At 43.5% G+C, this 19,211-nt stretch overlaps 2 protein-coding genes across 3 annotated transcripts in view; both read right to left on the bottom strand.

Moving 5' to 3' along the window:
* Window positions 1-212: 212 nt before the first annotated feature.
* On the bottom strand, window positions 213-6,648 carry LOC147305917 (zinc finger and BTB domain-containing protein 46-like). Its single transcript, XM_086278285.1, has 3 exons — window positions 6,061-6,648; window positions 5,737-5,912; window positions 213-4,660 (listed from the first exon to the last, which is right to left on the bottom strand). The coding sequence occupies exons 1-3, from the start codon at window positions 6,071-6,073 to the stop codon at window positions 4,220-4,222; spliced, it is 630 nt and encodes a 209-aa protein (XP_086134411.1). The 5' UTR covers window positions 6,074-6,648; the 3' UTR covers window positions 213-4,219.
* Window positions 6,649-6,795: 147 nt separating this feature from the next.
* The window catches only part of zbtb46 (zinc finger and BTB domain containing 46), a 57,075-nt gene continuing 44,659 nt past the window's right edge, over window positions 6,796-19,211 (bottom strand). For both annotated transcript variants that reach the window (XM_086278283.1, XM_086278282.1), the window contains exons 4-7: window positions 16,078-16,359; window positions 11,102-11,442; window positions 9,605-9,647; window positions 6,796-9,486 (exon numbers count right to left, since the gene is read on the bottom strand). In XM_086278283.1, the coding sequence (XP_086134409.1) occupies window positions 8,690-9,486; window positions 9,605-9,647; window positions 11,102-11,442; window positions 16,078-16,359 (1,463 nt within the window). In that variant the 3' untranslated portion in view covers window positions 6,796-8,689. The remainder of the gene's footprint in view (window positions 9,487-9,604; window positions 9,648-11,101; window positions 11,443-16,077; window positions 16,360-19,211) is intronic.

Raw genomic sequence — 19,211 nt, 5'->3', positions numbered from 1 at the left:
GTCATCGGGTTCATTTGTTTATATGAAGATGACTATGACTATCGAAGTGTAAGCTTCAAAGGCAACAGTGGATTCATTCCTTCTGCTTTTGCTACCTCGGCTGTCTTTTGACTTGTGTATTCCTCCCCCTTGTGGACAACAGGTGGTGTGACAGCACCATTGCTATTAGCTGTGTTCATGAAAACAAAAGGCACAGCACACACTGGTCACTTCTTTACAGCAGCAATTTCAAAATTTATTGAGACTGATTGGTTTTTGCAAATAATAGTCAAGCTAATTCTTCCACTAAACATGAATTAGAAAGAGGCTTGGACGGCTGGCGGGCCTGTCCCAACATCAAAACAGGAGGCTCATGGTTGACTGTAAAAATGTTTTGTGATCAGTACTATCAACCAAAAAAATATCAGCACAAGAGCACTTAAAATCTGCCCAAAACAAAACAGGTGTAAAAACAGGACAGGTTTTTTTTTTTGATTATTTAGCACATTTTGTTACAAACACAGGATTATGATAATATAAAGTCAGCATCATATTGAACAATATTCCCAATGAAAATAAACAAACCTCAAGCTTCAAGTGCGACCTTTTACAAATCAGAGACCCTCTGAAACTTGAGGGAGAAAATAAATAATATATAATAGTAATATAAATTTATATATATGAAGGTATACACACATCACTCTTAGTAGAAGAACAAAATCTAAAGTAAAAAGCGCCAATTTTGAAATATAGTATAATATAGATATACCCATATCTATGGCTTCATGATTTGCACGTGTGAATCAAGCTATACAGGCTAAATGAGGATTGCAATTTGTACATGTCTAAGAATACCCATATTCATCTGCAATAGAGCAAAAAATTCCAGTTTTGCATCGTGTGGAATGAGACAGTTGTGTGCAGATGCCGAAGATGCCGCTTTGGTATGACAAAATGAACATAGGCATGCAGTTAAGACCACAGAATCAGGGCACAAAAGGTCATCAACACACAGTGGGAAGGAGAATCTGGTCGCCCATCATGATTTGTCTCTTTGAAGTTTTCAAAATCCTCGAACGTTTCGGCCCTCTAATCTGATCGGTCGCATCTCGATAATCTCTATCCATTGAGTTACAAATATTCAGTCGTCTCTTGGAAACAAACACTCTTGCAAGCACACAGGTGAAATGTCATTGAGGCACATATTGAGGGGTTGATGGCAGACGTTTTCCTGAAGTACAACCCAGAATGAGGAAGAAGACGTACAGTACAGATCGTGAGAAGAGCGCGGGGGCCGGGGGAGTCACACATACATCCAGATGCCTCTCAGGGGCCAAAACAGCACCACAGGACAGAGATTTGCCACCGATTATGGGCTCCTTCCACACCCACCATTGACATTCATAAACATATTCTACCCCATTGTCTTTCTTCTTTTTTTTTCACCCCAGAAAAGTACAACTGTTTGATAAGTGGGTCAAACAAAAGCACAATAAATAATGCAAATAAAATAAAGATATCTGTCAGACATAAAGAAAGCATCACAAATCTCACTGTACTGAGAGTCTCTCAGCAGGGGCTGATGGGAAGTGCAGTCCATGGCACCTACAGAAGAGGCCAAATGTGTGCGACCAGCACTGGCAACAAAATGTTTCCCAGAGTTACTACTGCAGCACTCTTTCCCTTTATGTAAATGAACTGGGGTCAAGCCAGGAAAGCACTGACATATAGGAATACAGCATGTGGACTCAACGCTCTACTGTCCGATAGACGTGTTTCGTCTGCACATTGCATTTCTACTTGATTGCGTGTCATCAAAGGCGTGAGACACAGCAGTAGCCAGAAAAAAGAAAGGAAAAAGAATCAGCCTGGTTTTAGGATGCGGTCTTCAAAAGCTAGCTGGTCCTTTCACACAGCCCTTCATATTCACAATAATACCATAACGTGCACTTTTTTGTTTTTTGTTTTTCCAAACTGTGACGAATAATGACAGGTTCAAAAAAATAAAAACAACCCAACAACAAAACTGTTTACCACAACAATAAATCCAGAAGCACCTGCACACACAGACCGTGAAACAAAAGCACTTTATGTATACAAATTACTAGATTGTTTTTGGTTCGATATTAATCAATTAGTGTACATTAGTGATGCAAAAGCATGTGCTGAATACATGTTTCAATCAATATCTAACAGAGATGTTTGACAGTGAATGTGTTTTCCCCCCTGGTAAAAAAAAAAAAAAAGAAGAAATAAAAATAAAAGCAAATACGACAGAGAAAGCATAAACTGGCACAATAAAAGATTGATAAAAGCCCCATGGCTTGCTGTCCACAACAAGGCAAAGTATAAAAGCTTTTTTTTTCTTATACAAGATATAAAATATCCAAAAAAAAAGAACACACCATAAAGCTTAGCATCCAGCACTTAATAATAATTAATAATAGTAACATCAACGACAAGTAATCATAGTTCTGATATTCATAATAATAAGACATGTCATCTGACTCACTTGAATTGTCAACTTTGCCGAAAACAAACAAACCAAAAAACAAACCAAAACATGGAAATAATCTTAAGAACTGAATATAGAATATCTTTTGGCCACTGGACACTCATCCTTGCATACAAGCAGCCATCCTGTTCCACTCAACACGTACAGAGAGGGCGAGAGCAAGGGAAGGACTTCTGAAAATTAGGAATCCACAAATAAACAAACAGGTTTCTCAATAAATAGCTGTCAAACAAAACAAAGTCAAATTACACTCTCTGCAAAGAGCAAACTCTGAATTTCAAGCACAATTCTGCAATTCTTCTTGTTTTTTTAACCTTGCAAAGCCAGAGAAAGCATATCAGCAAAAGAATCGTGGAAAGAGTCTGCATATTCTGATTCCAGCAAGTGGAATTACATGACTCACTTAAAACGCGCACACGGCAAACGAACAAACCAAAAAAAAAATTTACACAAAGGCAGCTCCTCCTTAAGTGTGAGAGACTTAGCTCTCAGGTCCTATCGTCACAACCTCCAGTGTGAGAGAATCTGGACCAGAGAAAGCGAGAGAGAAGGAAAGAGTTATTAGTGTAGAGCATCCACTGTGTGCTTGAATTGATTTTAAAAACAGGAAGCAGAAACTGATGTCCACTCTGTGGGTGAAGACGGCTGAAACGCTAAAAAGCATCTTTCGGTCTCTCTGTCTCTCTCTGTCTCGCACAGCCTACAGCCCCTTTTAAATTTCCACCCACCCCCAAAAAAACAACCCCAAAACCAAAACAAAACTTTATGTACATTTCTCAAAACTCCAGTATTTCTTGGAATGGATCAATAGAAACCAGGCGGTAAACTTAAGTGAAGAAAAGATTAAGGACCCCACTGAAAGGCATAGGCTATATAAACAGCAATCTGCACAAAGATTCAGTGATTTCTATTTCGTGATAACAGTCAAGAGGACATAAAGTATATCCTTAAAGGTAGGTGCGGTCACCGAGTTGTTTAGGTAAGTAAAGATCAGATCAAAAATGTAAACCACGGGTTCAGGGTATTGATAGGAGTCAGTTGTCATTAAAGTGCAAGTCTGTGGCAGTAGGACTCAACAATGTGCCATTGGGCTGCCCGGTCCTCTGACACACGTAGCTTTGCAATAGATTTAGACCCCCCCTTCACTCATAGGGAGACACTTTTCCCAGAAGCATTATAGTCATAGTTATAAGACCAAGACAGCCTTCCTCCTGGCTATTTCCCTACACTGTCAGTGATCCTTGATTTCCATGATGATTGTGATGGCAAACATACATAGCAGTCTGGCGTTGGCCATGTCCTTGGCAGCGCCGCCATTGATTCCTGTTTTGACAGAGTAGAAAACTACTGGACTCTGGCCTGAACCCTCGAGAAAAATAACACAAAAACACTGCATCAGAATTAAAGGAGGTAAGCAGAAAAAGCCTTGCACTGAGCCATCTCTTCCTCTACTATGGCAGTCAAGGTTGAGAAGAGCGTGCGTGCGTGTGTGTGTGTGTGCGTGTGTGTGTGGTAAAAGTGTGTGCATGTCGGTATGTGTGCATTTGAGTGTTACTCGTAATGGTATTAGATCATTGTCGCGCATCACCCTACAGCATTTCCACTCAAAGGAAGGCCTGCCCCAAGTGGGACGAATGGGTAAAGAGAGCAGAGGATTCTGCCTGAGAGATCACAAAAGATCTTCAGAGATCGGTCGATGGGTCACTAACAGGAGCCGGACAGACTCTATGAGATCCAGGCAAAGTCCTTCTCGCTCCCATTCTGCTGTTCCCCCTCCTGTGCCGAGGAGTCACTCTCCTCTTTCTCATTGTCCAGCGTTCCGTGCGTCTCAGCGGTCATCCCTGAGTCCTTCCACTTCCCTCTGTCTTCCTCCCCTTCTCCCAGCATCTCTCCGTCCCCTTCGACCATCATCTCCTCCTCCCCTTCTCCATCTCCATCACACTCTGCTTGGTCATCGTGGAAACGGTCGCCAGGATACAGCTCCTCCTCCGGAGAGATATCGCCACCCACCTCACCATTGTGGTCCAGGAGTGCGGCCATGCCTCTGCCAGAGCAATCAGCGCAGACGCCGTGGCGGCGGGAGCCATGCTTGATTCCAACACTGGCTGCTGACATGAAGACTCGGCTGCAGACTTTACAGACGTACTTCTTGTCTTTGCTGTGGACCTGTGGGATGGAAACACAACATTTTTGCAAAATTTTTAAATTCCAAGTGGAAGAGCAAAAGCCTGCAACTTCACAGCTGAAACTGAATGTGAATCCATTCAAATTACAATTGCAGCAATATGCTAGTGACAGAATAAATAAAGAGGAAGAGGAATACAATTTATTTGCTGGCAACAGGTGACTGCCAGGGGGGTCATTGACCAGTCTGCAGACCTGTGACATGGGGCTTTAGCAATTTTCATTTGCCATCAACCTCCAGCAACCACTAATAACAAGTCAGGAAATACAAATATTTTCACTCACGATCGGTGATTATGAGATGGTTTTGGACCACTCTTTAGGTCTCTGTGACTGGGGCCTTGTTTACTTAAATTGTGAGCTAGGTTGTGACCATGATTGTAACATTTCCGGCAGACAAGCTAACATCATATGATGGATGGTCAAATGTCTGTAAAACCTCAAGAGAGATCTAGGGCCTCCTAATTTGACCTCTGTAAACACTTTCCCACAGAGTTTATACACTCACTGTGTCACTCGTTTTGGGTCACACTGAATAAAAAATTCTGCTTATTTTGTAAATCTTGCTCATACTGTGTTTCGAAATTGAGTATTTTCTGTGATCTGAAGACACACAATAAATTGCTAAGAACAAGAGAGTGGTTTTAAAGTCTGCGGTAAACCTCACATCACATCCAGTATTTTGCAACAAGATGGCGATGGTAGAAACGTTAATCCCAAGGCTTCAAAAGGGGCACTTCAGAACCCAGTGGTAGCTATGTCCATCTTTTATACTGTCTAAGATTGCTTTGAACTAAGTAGCTGGTGTCTGTGAATGCACTATAGCATCTAAATAAGCTGGCCTTTTGTCCAAATCACTTATGGCTCCCCCCCCCCCAAAAAACCAAGATGGTAATAGCATTGATGTTAAATCAAAGCTTCTACACAGGAATTAACAAACGAGTCGGTAATGTATATATAATGTTTTGTCTGTCTCTTATATATAACATCTTTAAATCTTCACTTTGAGTAAGGTGTAATTTGCTACCTCCTACATGTAAATGAAGGCCTGCACTCACCAGTGTGTGCCTCTTCATGTGCTCCCTTCTGGTGAACTTCTTGCCACAGATTTCACAGGGGTAGGGCCTCTCACCAGTATGGGAGCGCATGTGCCTCTTTAGGATGCACTGGTGCATAGCAGAGAAACTGCAGTAGGGGCACTTGAACTTTTTGCGGATCACCGTGAAGTCATTCACTGAAAGGAGAGAGAAAGGGAGGGAGGATAGAGAGAAAAAAGGGGGAGAGAAAAAAAGAATTGAAGGTTGAGTGAAGCTTGTTTAAATAAACCAACATGTCACTTTTTAGTTACTGCATTTAATTAGCGGCATGGTCTAGAAATGTACCATCAATTCCCATGGTCACCCCAATCCCCGTCAAAGCTACGGTTGCCCTGGCAACAGCTCTTCCTCTATACTAAAGTAATAAAGGCAAAGAGATACTATAAACACATAACACAACAGCCAGTCTGCCTTAGTTGCACTAGAGGGTCTCTTCTATGGACAGCGAAAAACACAGACAGAAAGACAAACACAGACAATGACAAGAAAATAAAATCACCCACACAAAGAAGGAATATTGAGTCACACAAGGGGAGGCAAAATACAACAAATATTAATACCATGTCTTAGTGTTGTGTCGGGGTCTGGTGAATCTTTTATTTAAAGTCTAGATTTAAGTGGTAGCTTAGGTAAAAGACATCGAAGTAAACTGTTTCTCTGTGTTTGTCTGTTTCTAGCCACTGACACAAAGCATATGACTCGGGGAGACTGGAATTGGATTTACGAATACAAAAACACAACAAACACTAATCACGTATAGTTGGGAGTCAAACATACGGTAGGGGTTACAAGCTTTTACAATATATTTACCTCCATCTGCAAATCGACTTCTGCTCTGATTAAATATTCAAGAAGCACATCACAAAAAAAGCATGCAAATACACATGAACTGCACAACAGTTTTGTTTTGTTTTTTGGTTAAAGTGCAAAAGTAATGAGAGAAATATTGCAGTGTGTGTATGTGTGCACATGTGTACATAACACGGATAGCTTCATTGAAGAATAAAAACGGCAGCAACGTTTAAAAATTTCCATCATAGTTTAATTACAGCATAAAATCTACAAGTAGAATCTTGTTTGAAAAGTACAGCTTTTGTACAACACAGGGATGTCAATGAGAAAATCTAGAATGTAGAACAAAATATCTTTCAGTATTTTCACATTTTGCAACAGCACTCAAAAACAGCCTTTCAGTATTTTTCATTTCTACTCAGTGACTGGCTCTGACTATTTCCTGACTTCTGCGAGCCTGCTGCTCTGTCCCGGCTGCTGGCTAGGACAGGGCGTGCTACCTGAAAATGTGGGATTCTGTGGTAGAAAGGATTTGGCATTTAGGAATTCCCCACAGGATATGCACACAACAGGAAGCAGACAGATTCCCAATTGACACCAGTTCTGCTATTCTAAGCACAAAGAAGTTGCAGCTCAGTGTGCTCAAGTGATAATTAGAAGTAAACACAGGTGAATAGCTTCTCTTTGGGCATAGTAATCACAGTATGCGTATACACAATAAACCTATTTACTGTAATTGGGTTTTATCAAGACAGTATCTTGTTGCATGTTAAAGGCCTGCTGTAAACGAAAGAGCGAAAATTTTGGCAGAAATTGGTGTAAATTTACATTAGCAATGGGTTTCAAGCCAGTGTTCAAGCTGATTCCAATAATCCTGCTTCTGCCCATCGACATCCTCCACCACCTCTCTTATTATTCTCCTGCATTTGCCTACTTGTCTCTCTTGATCTCTCATTTTCTACCCCGTGCTCACAACCACACCATTATCTATCTGCAGCCGTGACATCACTAAGATCATCCAGAATCTGCCCTTCATTGCCCACTTCCTCTTCAGATGAGGGGTCAGAGGTTAAGAGGGGCCGGAGCCGTGAAGGACCAATTACTGTCCAGCTCCAACCACACTCAGCCGTTGCAAGAATTACAGATCTGGGAGAGAAGAGATGGACAGAGAAAGAGAAAATGACACCACCCAACCCCCCCTTCCTAGCTGCTACTGATCTATTGTTTTAGCTGGCTTTGTCTCGTTCAGCACATCCCCTCATCTGTACCGATATGACAGTCTTTGACTGAAAGCTGTCATGTCGCACTGAGTTCAAGATACTGTGCTCAATAGCGGTGGATTTTGGGGTCAAATTCTCAAATCGAATGTTTTTGTTCTGTGTTTCAGTTCTTTTATGACAGTTCCTTCTATCAGCTGAGGCGTACTGCCCCTGGCATCAGTCATATTCTCGCCTGGGTTTTTATTCTGTCCTTATGATGCAATGCTACAAAATTCCTGCAGGTGGTGTGGTTGTGTGGGCTGTGACTCAGAGTAATGCCTGGCAGATATCTTTGAATGTCTTTGTGCCCCTAATGCAGGGGTGGACAGAAAGATAAAGATCTCTCTGCCTAAAAAGGAGAGAAGAGTTTAGTCAGACTGGTGGCTGGCGACAGAGAGTGAGACAAGTGGTTAAGGTCGGGGAGGTGGAAACCCCCATCCCCCCCCAAATCTCTCAACCCGGCACTGCAGTGGAAAGTAATTCACCTGTTCATGGGTACACTCAGTGCTCACTAAAACTATTCGCTCAGTCTAAAAAGACCACATATATTTTCAGTCAAAGGTTTGTTTTAAACGTATCTCTCTTTTTTTTTTGCATAGCAGTTGTGCAGTTTTGACACATTAGTCGTCAGTTTGAGTCACCATTAAAAAAAAAATAGTGACATAAAACTTTGCAAGCAATAGAAAAAGTCCCTAGATATTTATATCCATAATCAACAGACATATGATTTTAAAAGGAACTCTTACTTTGTTACTGCGATGACACCACAGAGTATTTTTTGGCATGAACGTAAAACACATTTGAGGATACACGACTAACTGATGGGTAGGAAATTGTGTAGCGTGCTGCCTGTAATTCCACTCTCAGTTTTCCACATTGATACTGTGATTGTGATTGTCAACCTTCATCTGTTGCGTTACTCGCCACAGTGGGTCTATAGTCCCACCCTGAGACATTTCCATTCCAATGTTGCCTCCCAGTATAGCTCCTGGCACTGACCCCACCTGGCAGCACACCTTTACATGTGTGGCCAGGTTTTTCTGGGTGCTAAAAGCCTTGGCACAGGCAGGGCAGGTGTGCCCTCTCTCTTTGGAGTGAACGGATGACAGGTGCCTGTGTAGGTCTGTGCGGTCTCTAAAGTGTTTCAGACAGTACACACACTGCATCAACTTCTTCTTGAAGTGGATGGTCTTCTCGTGTCGGTCCGCATTAGATTTGAGAGTGAAGCTGGCGGGGCACTGCGAGCACAGGTACCGCGCCGGTGCAGGCTCAGCTACCGCAGGCCGGTATAAAGACTGAAAGGGAAAAGGATGATTTTGCGGATGTTGATGGGGCTGGGTTGGTTGGTGGTGCGAACCTTGGATGCTTGGCCAGTCAAGGGACAAGGCCATCAGAGATAGGGTGTGGCGGTACTCGTGCTCCCTGAGATGCTCCAGGCTGCGGAACAGCCGTTTGCACAGGGAGCAGGCGAACCCCTGTGAGGGCCAGGCACCGTGCTCTGGCACAACCCTTTCCCCTAATCCAGCCTCTTCACCCAGCCCAAGCAGCCCTTTAGTCCCTCTGCCAACCACGGGCACTGACGCAGGCACAGTCAAGCCACCCGCACAACTCCCCTCGCCCATCTGATCCCTCTCGACAGGAGACTGGTCACCTTCCAAGGCTGAAATAGTGAGAAGGATGGTGAGAGTGAAAGTCAGAGAAATAATGAGGTACAATAAGCACAAGCTTAAGTTATCACGACTATTAAATTGTGACAACTTTTATAGCATACTCCATACCTGTGTTGTATTCTTTCGTGTCTTCTTTGTCTTTCGTGCCCTCCTGTAAGCGCAAAACATATCGTTATGTCACACAGGCATATTTATACAGCCTGTATGGAATGTTGTCTGGACATGCAAGAGGAAGGAAGATGGTACAAGCTGTGAAGGCAAGCTTATTTAAAAAATAATTGTAAGAAATGGAGAAACAAAGACATGGAAGCAGAAAATTAAAAAGTAAAGCAAAACAAGGTCATGATTATTCAACGACTTTGAAACTGGAAAGCAAACAGAGAAAAAAATAGTAAATCATTTCTGGATGCTACAGCTGTCTCATGGGCACAGAATGAACAGTTATGCTGAGCTACAGTGTTAATAAATGAATTACAGGAGAGATACTCATAAACTCAAAACTCTCTTGGTGTGGGGACGGGTGCACCTAAACACCCGTCCCCACACTTTCTTTCCTTCGGCAACTAAACTAAACTCCACTCTTCTTCTTCTACTCCATGCTCCTGCCATTCCTTCACCCCCGCCCATTTGCTCAGCCCCTACACTCCTCCTCCTCCTCCTCCTCCTCCTTCCTCCTCTCTAAGAACAGAACACCATGCACTGGGCAAACAGATGGCTTGTCCGTAGAGATAGGGAGGCTTGTTGGGAGGCAGGTCCACTGAAATCAAATGCTGCTCCTAAATGCTCACCCGCACACACAGCGCACACACATAGACTGGCACAAAACTCACTGCTACACATGCTCATATTGCCATGCTCTCTCTTACACACACACACACACACACACCCACTCTCTCACTCACACACTGAGAAGAACAAACAATCTCCTGGGCTGCGAGAGCAAACCTCTCATTGTCTACTTGTATTGATTCTACTCACTCTCATCACACTACCTTGCCTGTTATCTGCCATCTCTAAGCACACGCTGCCATTGTGACTAGACGTGTCATCACTAATGTAACTACTACGGACTACATTACCACTAATGTTGAGCAAAGACATTTCTGGCTTGAAGGTGAATTCAAGTCTAACTATATTAAAAGATTATTTGAGAAGGGAGACATGAGCGAAGAACTGGCAATCTGAAAGGAAGAGAAAAGCAAACAAAGCATACAGAAAAGAAAGAGCAAACAAAGGAAAAAAATAGCATTTCTTCTCCAGCGAAGCAGGAAATATGCCAAATTCCACAAAGAGAATGAGATACAGAAAGGAATTGAGCAATGATGTGCTAACATTTTAAAAAGAACTCTCTCTGAAATAAGGGTAATATCCCCATTAACCCCCAATTCCTTCTTGCAAAAACTCCTAGCTTGCTCCCACCACATCACTTGCCACTTCCTACCCTCCATCACCTCTCAAACCACTTCGGTGTGTGCGTGTATAGAAACAGGGTGATGCTGCCCCCTGGATACTTATCTCCACTGTTAGAACTTTTATCTGAGTGGAGTAGCAGTGCCCAGAGAGCAGCCTGTGCCCTGGAGCTGAGCCAGGCTCTGGTACACTTACCTCAGGCAAGGTGGAGGGCTCTGGGCCCTCAGGGGCCTCTTCAACTTCCATGTCCAATCTCTCTGAGTGCAGCAGGGGTGCCCCAGCCCTCAGACCGGGGGCCTCCAGGGGCCGAAGCTCAGAGGGGTGCAGTGGTGTGGGTGGAGTGGGTGGGCAGTATGCTGATGTTGATGTTGTTGATGATGATGATGATGATGGCGGTAGTGGTGATGATGATGGTGGAAGATGAGGAGGAAGAAGAGGAAGAGGAGGAGGAGAGGAGCCAGCCCCCTGTTTGTTATGAATAGTGGCCCCCGTGGCCCCTGGCCGAAGCGTGCTGCAGTAGTTGTTGGAGTAGAGCCCTGAGGAGCACAGGAAACGAGTCTCACCCACCCACTCACGTACAACTGCAACTCTGCAAGCAGCTGGCCACCAGAACACAACGGGAGAGAGTGGGCAGGGGGGCACACAGAGGCTGCCAGTGCTACACTATCAAACACTATGCAGAGGGGGAGGAAGAAAAACTCTGAAGTTTCACTTTCCACCAGCCAAGGGGAAAGGGTTAGGGCTTCTCTTCTCTCTTTCTCTCTCTTTTTTTTTCTTTCGCTCCTCTGCTCTCCTTCTCCTTCCACCCACATGCGTGCGCAGAGGATGGCAGCGGGTGTGTGTTTTGTGAGTGTGTATGTGCCATGTTGTGTGAGTAAAATGCATATAAGGAGAGGGCTTGAGGATCCTCTGTAGCGTGGAAGGAGATTGTTTTGGAGAGGAGCCATCTTGCAGCTCAAGTGAAGATTTTTTTTTTTGTGCACGGAGGGTAAAGGACGACTACATCGACCATGTAAGATGTTTACCAGCAACAAGTTAAGACACGCTGGATAAAATTTCAATTTTTTTCACAGAACCTTTAGCTTTCCACAACTATTCACACAGAGCCTTTTTTCTGCTACATTAATATCACCATTAGCTGGTACTGAGAGCGCATTTCTTTTTTTCTCTCTTTCTTCGCTTTGATTAATAGTGTGTATTAATCAAAGCATAATGTATCGCAAGATTCTCTAGACAGTGCGTGTACGCATGCAAGCGTGTGCAAATGTGGGCAGCATTTTGGGGAATGTCTCCAGAGTTATGCAGTGGGTTAGCCATTCATTGCCCTCCTCTGCACAACGGACAGAATCACACAACCATGAGGCTCGGCCGTGGATGGATTCCTGGAATGTTAAACTACCGCACCCGACACTCCCCACTCCCACTCACTGAGAACACACACAAATGCTTAACTCCCCATCTCTTCTTCCCCACCCCATCAGTGACAGGGGAAACAGCATTAACAGCGAAGAGGAAGTAGAGACCGAGAGTAAACGGATGAGATACAGGTGAAAGGGAGTAGCTCATTAACAAATGGTGTTCTGGCAGTAGACGGTTCTCAGGAAAGGGCTTTCATGGAATAGTTAATCAGTTTTGGTTCAAGCCTCTTGCAGAAATGCAACATGTAACTGAATATATTACAGTGTCGTATCACTGAGTTTAATATTTCAGTTGTGTCTGGCAAGCTTTAAAGTATGCAAATAGCAGTCAGCTGACTGCCTGCACAGCGGCAAGAAAGAAGAAAGACAAGAAAAAAGTAAAATAATTGCATTACTTAAACATGGCTCAATAGGAACTAACATACAATCGTCATCCCTTTCTTTCACCTGCCATCCCAATGGAGTCTGTACTTATTACATCTGTTTAGGCTTTAGGGAAGCAATTACCGGAAGGTGACTGACCAAGGTTACTAATTAACTAAAAAGCTCTGTAAGTTTGTTAGGCGAAAATAGCAAGATTGGATTGGATTTTACCTCTCTGTAACCTCACGGAAAAATGCTTAATGACACATGGCTAGTCATAACCTTTGGACAGTGTTGTTTACTTTTTATTATTTGAAAAACTATATGAACAAAAGACCGTGCAGGTTCGGGTTCATGGCAGCTTTGTGCACATCCGCGTATTAGATCCCTCCACTTGCAGGTAAGAACTGTTGAATCCAAAAAAGTTGATATATAAAGTAGACTCAATTTGAAAATCCAAGTCTGGATTAGATTCATTTCCATCTGCTTTTTGAATTAACCCTCACTGTTCTTCCTTTACAGTTGCAGTACCAAAAAAAAGAGAGAGAGAGCCAGAAGACAAGCTATATAGGATCCATTTGTTAAATTTGGAACAAAATTTGTGTCACAATCATAAATAAATTTTGAAAATCTCTTGGCAGTAGCTGTGGAATGAACGGTAGCTCACAGAGGTGAGTCAATTTTTAAAAGTAGATGTGAATTGATGAGAGCTGGCAATGGAGGGAAAAGTTCAATAATGTCAGTATAATCTCTATAGTTAATTGGATGTTCCTAACATCCTGTACATGGTGGCAGTGTGGGCAGGTGTGCAGGGATGGTTTTGCAAAATCCATTGTCTGGAATTGACTCTCTGACGCACAGAGGGGTAGTGGGGCCAAATCCCATTGATCTTAATTGGATTTTGGAGGTTGATTGACATACACACTGATTCCACTGTATTTTGGCATGTGGTCCGTGACCCATGCAAAGGATAGCAAAAAGAGAAGCTGTGCATTTTAATTCCATGTCCTGTCAACAAGATGGGGGTCGAATCAGTTTGACTTGCTACATACAGAGAGAGATATTTCCAGTATGATCTTATTTTTGGATGCGTGGATGTTTAGCAGAAACCCGGTTTATTAAATCGTCAGTTATGTCGGGGGAAAAAAAAGAATGAGAGAAAGAGGAACAAGATGAAAGGGTGTGGGAGGTGGTAGCTCTATGTCAAGGCCTTTTGCTTATATGCAAGCCTCTCTGGAATTGGGACAGGTGACCTTGCTCTGCCTCCTCCGCGCCTAGATCAATACTTTCCCACTATTTTAGACCAACATGCTTTGATGCTCCACAGCTGAAGTAAAAGAGGGGGGGAAGAGACAAGAGTGAGACAAATATGGAGGAACTGCAAGAGCTGGCCAAAAGGGGAGGGAGTGAGGGAGAGTGTGAGGGATGAGTGTTAAGGAGGGGTGAAGGAGAAATAGATGGAGGAAAGGAGGGACGGATAGCGTGAGGGGGAGTACAGGAGGGAAAAAGGACAGGAAGGATGTTAAGATGGGTTGAAGGAGAAGCGGGAGGAGAACAAGAGGAGGGGAGGGGAAAGGGCTGAATGGAAGGAGGGAGGCAGGGAGCAGTGATCTGTCAAACCAGGCAGACTTATCCTCCGCCCAGTAATCTGAGGTACAGTGTTTGTTTATTTTCTGTCCTCATTTAGACACAGGGACAGACCTGGGGAGGGAGGGGAGGATGTTGGCCATCTCGACAGGCCCATTTCCCCAACCCCTATTGTGTAGGGAATAGAAAATAGGGTTTGGCTAACCAAAACCCTCCCTGAGGTTTCTTTGGTGACAACTAAAATACAGATATAGTGCTCATTCAATGTGTTTTTTTTTCCATGCACAGAGCAAATGATTAACATTCTCTGAATTCTCCAAATCCCCTATTCATATAGTCAAGGCTGAGTGTATCTGTAAAGTCTGAGTGTGTATCAGAAAGCCTCTTCTTCTCTTTTCTGAGGCTTGTGAGGCTGTCTATCTGTGCTGTGACAGCATCCGATTCTCCTCTTTAAGCCAACAGAAACATCTCAATCCCACACACTTAACACTGACACAAAAGGAACGATGTGATGTGGCGTGCATGTACGAGCGCGTGCAACTGCGAATGTGTGTTTTGGTCTATTAAGTCTTGGCCCTGTCTTTTATTTTGTAGGTGAGTGGGGCTCAACTGAAAAGACATGACAGAGTTGTACCCTTCCTTTGCTTTTCTTCCGCTCACAAAAACAGGCAGAACTCGGGACAAAAGATCCAATTACTAGACTGTAAAAGCTAAAGAAACAAACACACGAGTTGAATACACACATGCGCGCGCACACAAATGTGCCCACGCGGACGTGGACTCAAGCAAATGCATGCTCACACTGGGACACACACACACACACACACACACACACACACACACACACACACACACACACACAGTTTAACACCCTCATTGAAGGCAGAAAAAACTGACAGAACAAAGAAAAAAAAATCTCTTGTTAACACAGACAAATTAAGCACCAATGCGGCCGCTTATTGATCTATTATTGATATGATTAGGAAATGATTTATTACAGTGTAACAGGAAAAATTCTGTGATTTAAGAGCTTATTTTACTAATTTTAGCTGAGCATATCAGATTTTAAAGAGAAGAATAATTATTGGTTGCTCGGTCGTGCACAGATATATAACAAGAAGCAAAGATTTGTAGCGAACAAATAGGTGAAGATCACCTTTTTATTGCTTGCTGTAATTGTGTTCTTTGTTTATGACATTTGGTGAGTTTGGATGTATTTGTTCATTTTGAAAGACCTTCTAACAGCTTGCAGAGATTTATATATTGTAGTTGGAGCAATTCGGTAAGTAAATATCTGAACAGTTGCTGCTGCACTGTTGTGTTATTTTGCTGCGGTGAAATACAGCCGTAGACCCACTGATACCCACAAAGAAACTGTCACATAAAACCAAACAAATTTTCTCGAGACAGCACGAGCGATCCCAGCAAAATGTTCTCTCACTGAGTCACTGCTGACTAGTCATCACTGGCATTACCACACAAACTGGTTACACACTCAAGTGGCACCACACACGCACACACACACACGCGTGCACCAATATGCACACACAATTGCACACACAGGGATTCAGAGTTATCCAGATAACAGTGGCTGATGAGGGAAAGTACTACAACAGAGGAGGCGCATGCCAGAAGCAGTCACGCCTATATGTTTTATGTATCGCAGGTGACTACGTAAGCAGGTAGTCAAAGATAAAGTAGTAGAAAATTTGTGTATGTCTAAGTTATATTGAGGTGTGTGTGTGTGTGTGTGTATGTGTATAACAATCAGGGTGAGTGCAGTGTTAGTAAATAGTGACTTACAAGACAGGGAGTGTCCTCCTTTGGGCAGGTACTCATACAACAAGGGGTTATCATCTCCCATCATCTCAGCCCGCAGTGACAGCAGGCTGTTCTTACTCATCAGCGCTGCCTTCAGATTGGCTACAGATGAGATTGTTCCACCCCCGGCTCCTCCCCCGGCCTCCTCCAATTCGTTGGTGCCCAGGAAGCTGGGCTCTGTGGCAAGAGGCTCTTCCTGTTTGAGGAAGAAGTCGAGGCGTTCGCCACGGCTGTCTGAGCTGTTGGGTTCAGTCACGTCTGCCCCTGAATAGAGATGAAGTAACAGAAGACGGGTGAGGTTCTTGTGTCCTTATACAACTAAAAATGAGTGACATTAAAATGCTATTCAAGCTCAAGCTGGTGTTTTAAATCACTGAAGCACTGTTTTAATATATTTGAGGGATTATATGTTTCTCTATAGGATGAAAATTCCATCACTTTTGACACTGTGAAGCATCTCCAAAGGGGATAAACAGCGATGGCCAAACTACAAAAAACAAGAAAAAAAGTTGACACTTTTAGGTTTCACCTGACAGTGATAACAGCCTGAGTGAAAGCACAAAAAAACACCATATTAAACCAATCCTTTCAACCCTCTCAGCCAAGTCATCGTTTACACCCAGTGTTTTTGGTAGCGACTACCAACACGTCACCACTCTGATTCATCCCTCGCTCTCCTCGACTCCCTAACATACCTCATCATCGCCAGTCAACAAAAATACAGAGAGATCATAAAGAGACAGTGTGAGACCGAATGGCAGACACAGACGTGATCCATGTGTGCGCGCGTGTTTATGCGCTATGCCTCTGAGCGTGTGTGCTTGAGTGTGTGTGTGTGTGTGTGTGTGTGCGCGTGTGTGCATTTAGCCATCAGACTCGTTGAAAGCAGAGAGAAGCTGTCAGCAGTAGACATGTCGCTGGAGGTTCCACTGTAGATCTACAAGACTGTCAGACCACACTGCTGACGACAGCTCTGCTCAGCACACACACACACGCAAACAAAAACACACACAAATACAGACACAAACACACTTTTATTACCTCCTAATTGACATTTAGCTGATGACAGGTTGCTTTCTCCAACAAAGAAGTAGACAAAAATACACACCAGGCACATCACTGGCTTAGAGTCTTTGAAAGAATGGCTTGTCTACATCTAAAACAAACACAGAGACTTCTGAGAGCTAATGCAGACTTGAGTCTTGCCTTAAGGAGAGGGGTGTGTGTACATAATTATGTGTGACTGTTCTGGACAGAAACCTTCTGACATCCTAATATATAAGTTTACCGTTGCACAGCGCCCATGCAGCGACAGCTGAAATCACACTCAGAGCTAATGGGGAATAAACAGAGTGAGGACAGTAACTAGGGTGATGCGGGGGCACTGAGAACAGAAACGGGTGGGGAAGCAAAAGAGGAAAGAAAACATGAAAAAATTTAATGGAAGCAAGAAAACAAAATAGCCCTATTGTTCATTTTAACTACAGTTGGGCAGTGTTAAGTGTTTCCTGTGCAGCCTGGTGGCCGTCTGCTGCAGGGGAGTCAAGGTGACAAAGACAGTAGTTTGGCTCCACGTCTGGAATACCGATGGGTATACAGCTTTTTCTCAGCTTACTAGGTCAATGCTGACCACCCTCTCTCTCTCCCTCTCTCACACACAGACACAGGGAAACTGTCAGTCATTTTTCATGCTCGGGATAGATAAATGATCCCAGATCAGATGGATGGATACATGTTCTGTATGCATGGCTGCACATATAGATCTGAAAGGTGTAGAGAGATATGAGTGAGATATTGAGGATGGGCCGCCTCAGATGAGAGTGATATACATACGAAGTAATCAGTAGTCATCAAACGGCTAGCTAACGTATCACAAGATATAAAAAAAAAATAAGGGTAGGGGGAGTAAAGAGGGAAAAAAAGAGGAGGCATGGGCAGCGTAGAAAGAGATAAAGGAATAAAAAAGGCAAGGGAGTGTAAAAGCGGGGGTGTTGAGCTGTGGAGGAAGCACAGATGATACACACAAGACACACATGCGTGCATCCACGCACACCCCCGTCCCACCCGCACACACACACAAAGTTAATTAAGGAGGGGGTGTAGGGGTTGACGCACAGGGCATGAGGTGCAGGAATTCATTAGAGCTCTGCCCCCTCCTTCAGTGGGCAGCCCAGCAGCCACAGGAGTCAATCAATAACATAGATCTGCTGTTGGCCAACAACAGCACACACACACACACACTTGCACAAATACACACATATATGGAGAAAGAAGAGGAGAGAGGGAAAAGAGGGTCATCTCTGACCCCTATCTCCTTCCACTCATCTGTTCATTGGGTGAGTGAATGACCCCAGAACGGTTTCCCAGCATCCCCTTAGACACGTGCATCTACAGATGGAACATATCCGCACTCCTCACAGTCATACAGTAACAATCCTTCAGTCACACATTGTAGATTGAATGGAAGGGTTATGGAAGAGTGATTGCTTCATGGTCTCCTTGCAGATGCCGGTCTAACTTCTGTCTTGCACAGAAAAATGTGTGAAATGAATTTTTGTATTTGATGCATTAGTGAGCCACTTTCCCTTGCCTGCAACATGCAGTGCCATATCCTGTTTTTCTGAGGATATACCCACATATCCGGGACTAAGCGGGAGATATTAGAAATTAGTATTCAGCTGATCGCAAACAGGCTTCCTCGCTAAATAATCGCAATATACGGTATAATCCGCCTTTACTTATGTAAGCTTTATCGGGCCTGCGTAGATGCTGTCTTACTTAAACCTCATCCTGTTCTTACAGATAAAATCATTTACCACACCAGAACCAGTCGCACCTAATCCCATGCGTGCAGCTTATGGATTTCATCATACATGTGCCGGGTTTGGTTGAGGATTTGTAGATACACATATTGTGGTATCTTTCAAAGGCAATAGGTTTATCCCGAGTTTTAGAGACACTGTGGTTACATCATTCCTTTGTGCACATATGCTGAGTGTTAACGTACCGGTTGTCATGAGGCAACCTATGAATTTCAATGGCGTGGAATATGGCTTTGAACTGCGTGGTCAGATACAAAAAAAAACAATAGCATTTTCCTCGTCTTTTTTTCCCCC

Source organism: Aulonocara sp. 'chitande type north' Nkhata Bay, linkage group LG20, assembly GCF_057382095.1.
Source record: "Aulonocara sp. 'chitande type north' Nkhata Bay isolate Kocher_YH1m ecotype deep benthic linkage group LG20, A_spYH_male_GT1.1, whole genome shotgun sequence".
Taxonomy (NCBI): domain Eukaryota; kingdom Metazoa; phylum Chordata; class Actinopteri; order Cichliformes; family Cichlidae; genus Aulonocara; species Aulonocara sp. 'chitande type north' Nkhata Bay.
This window is presented reverse-complemented; position numbering and strand designations above follow the sequence as displayed.

Bases quoted from the DNA above. Each gene is read 5' to 3' on its own strand.
- LOC147305917 (XM_086278285.1), bottom strand. The intron at 4,661-5,736 runs GTGAGTGCAGGC...TCCATCCCACAG, and splicing joins ACATGAAGAGGCACACACTG to GTCCACAGCAAAGACAAGAA.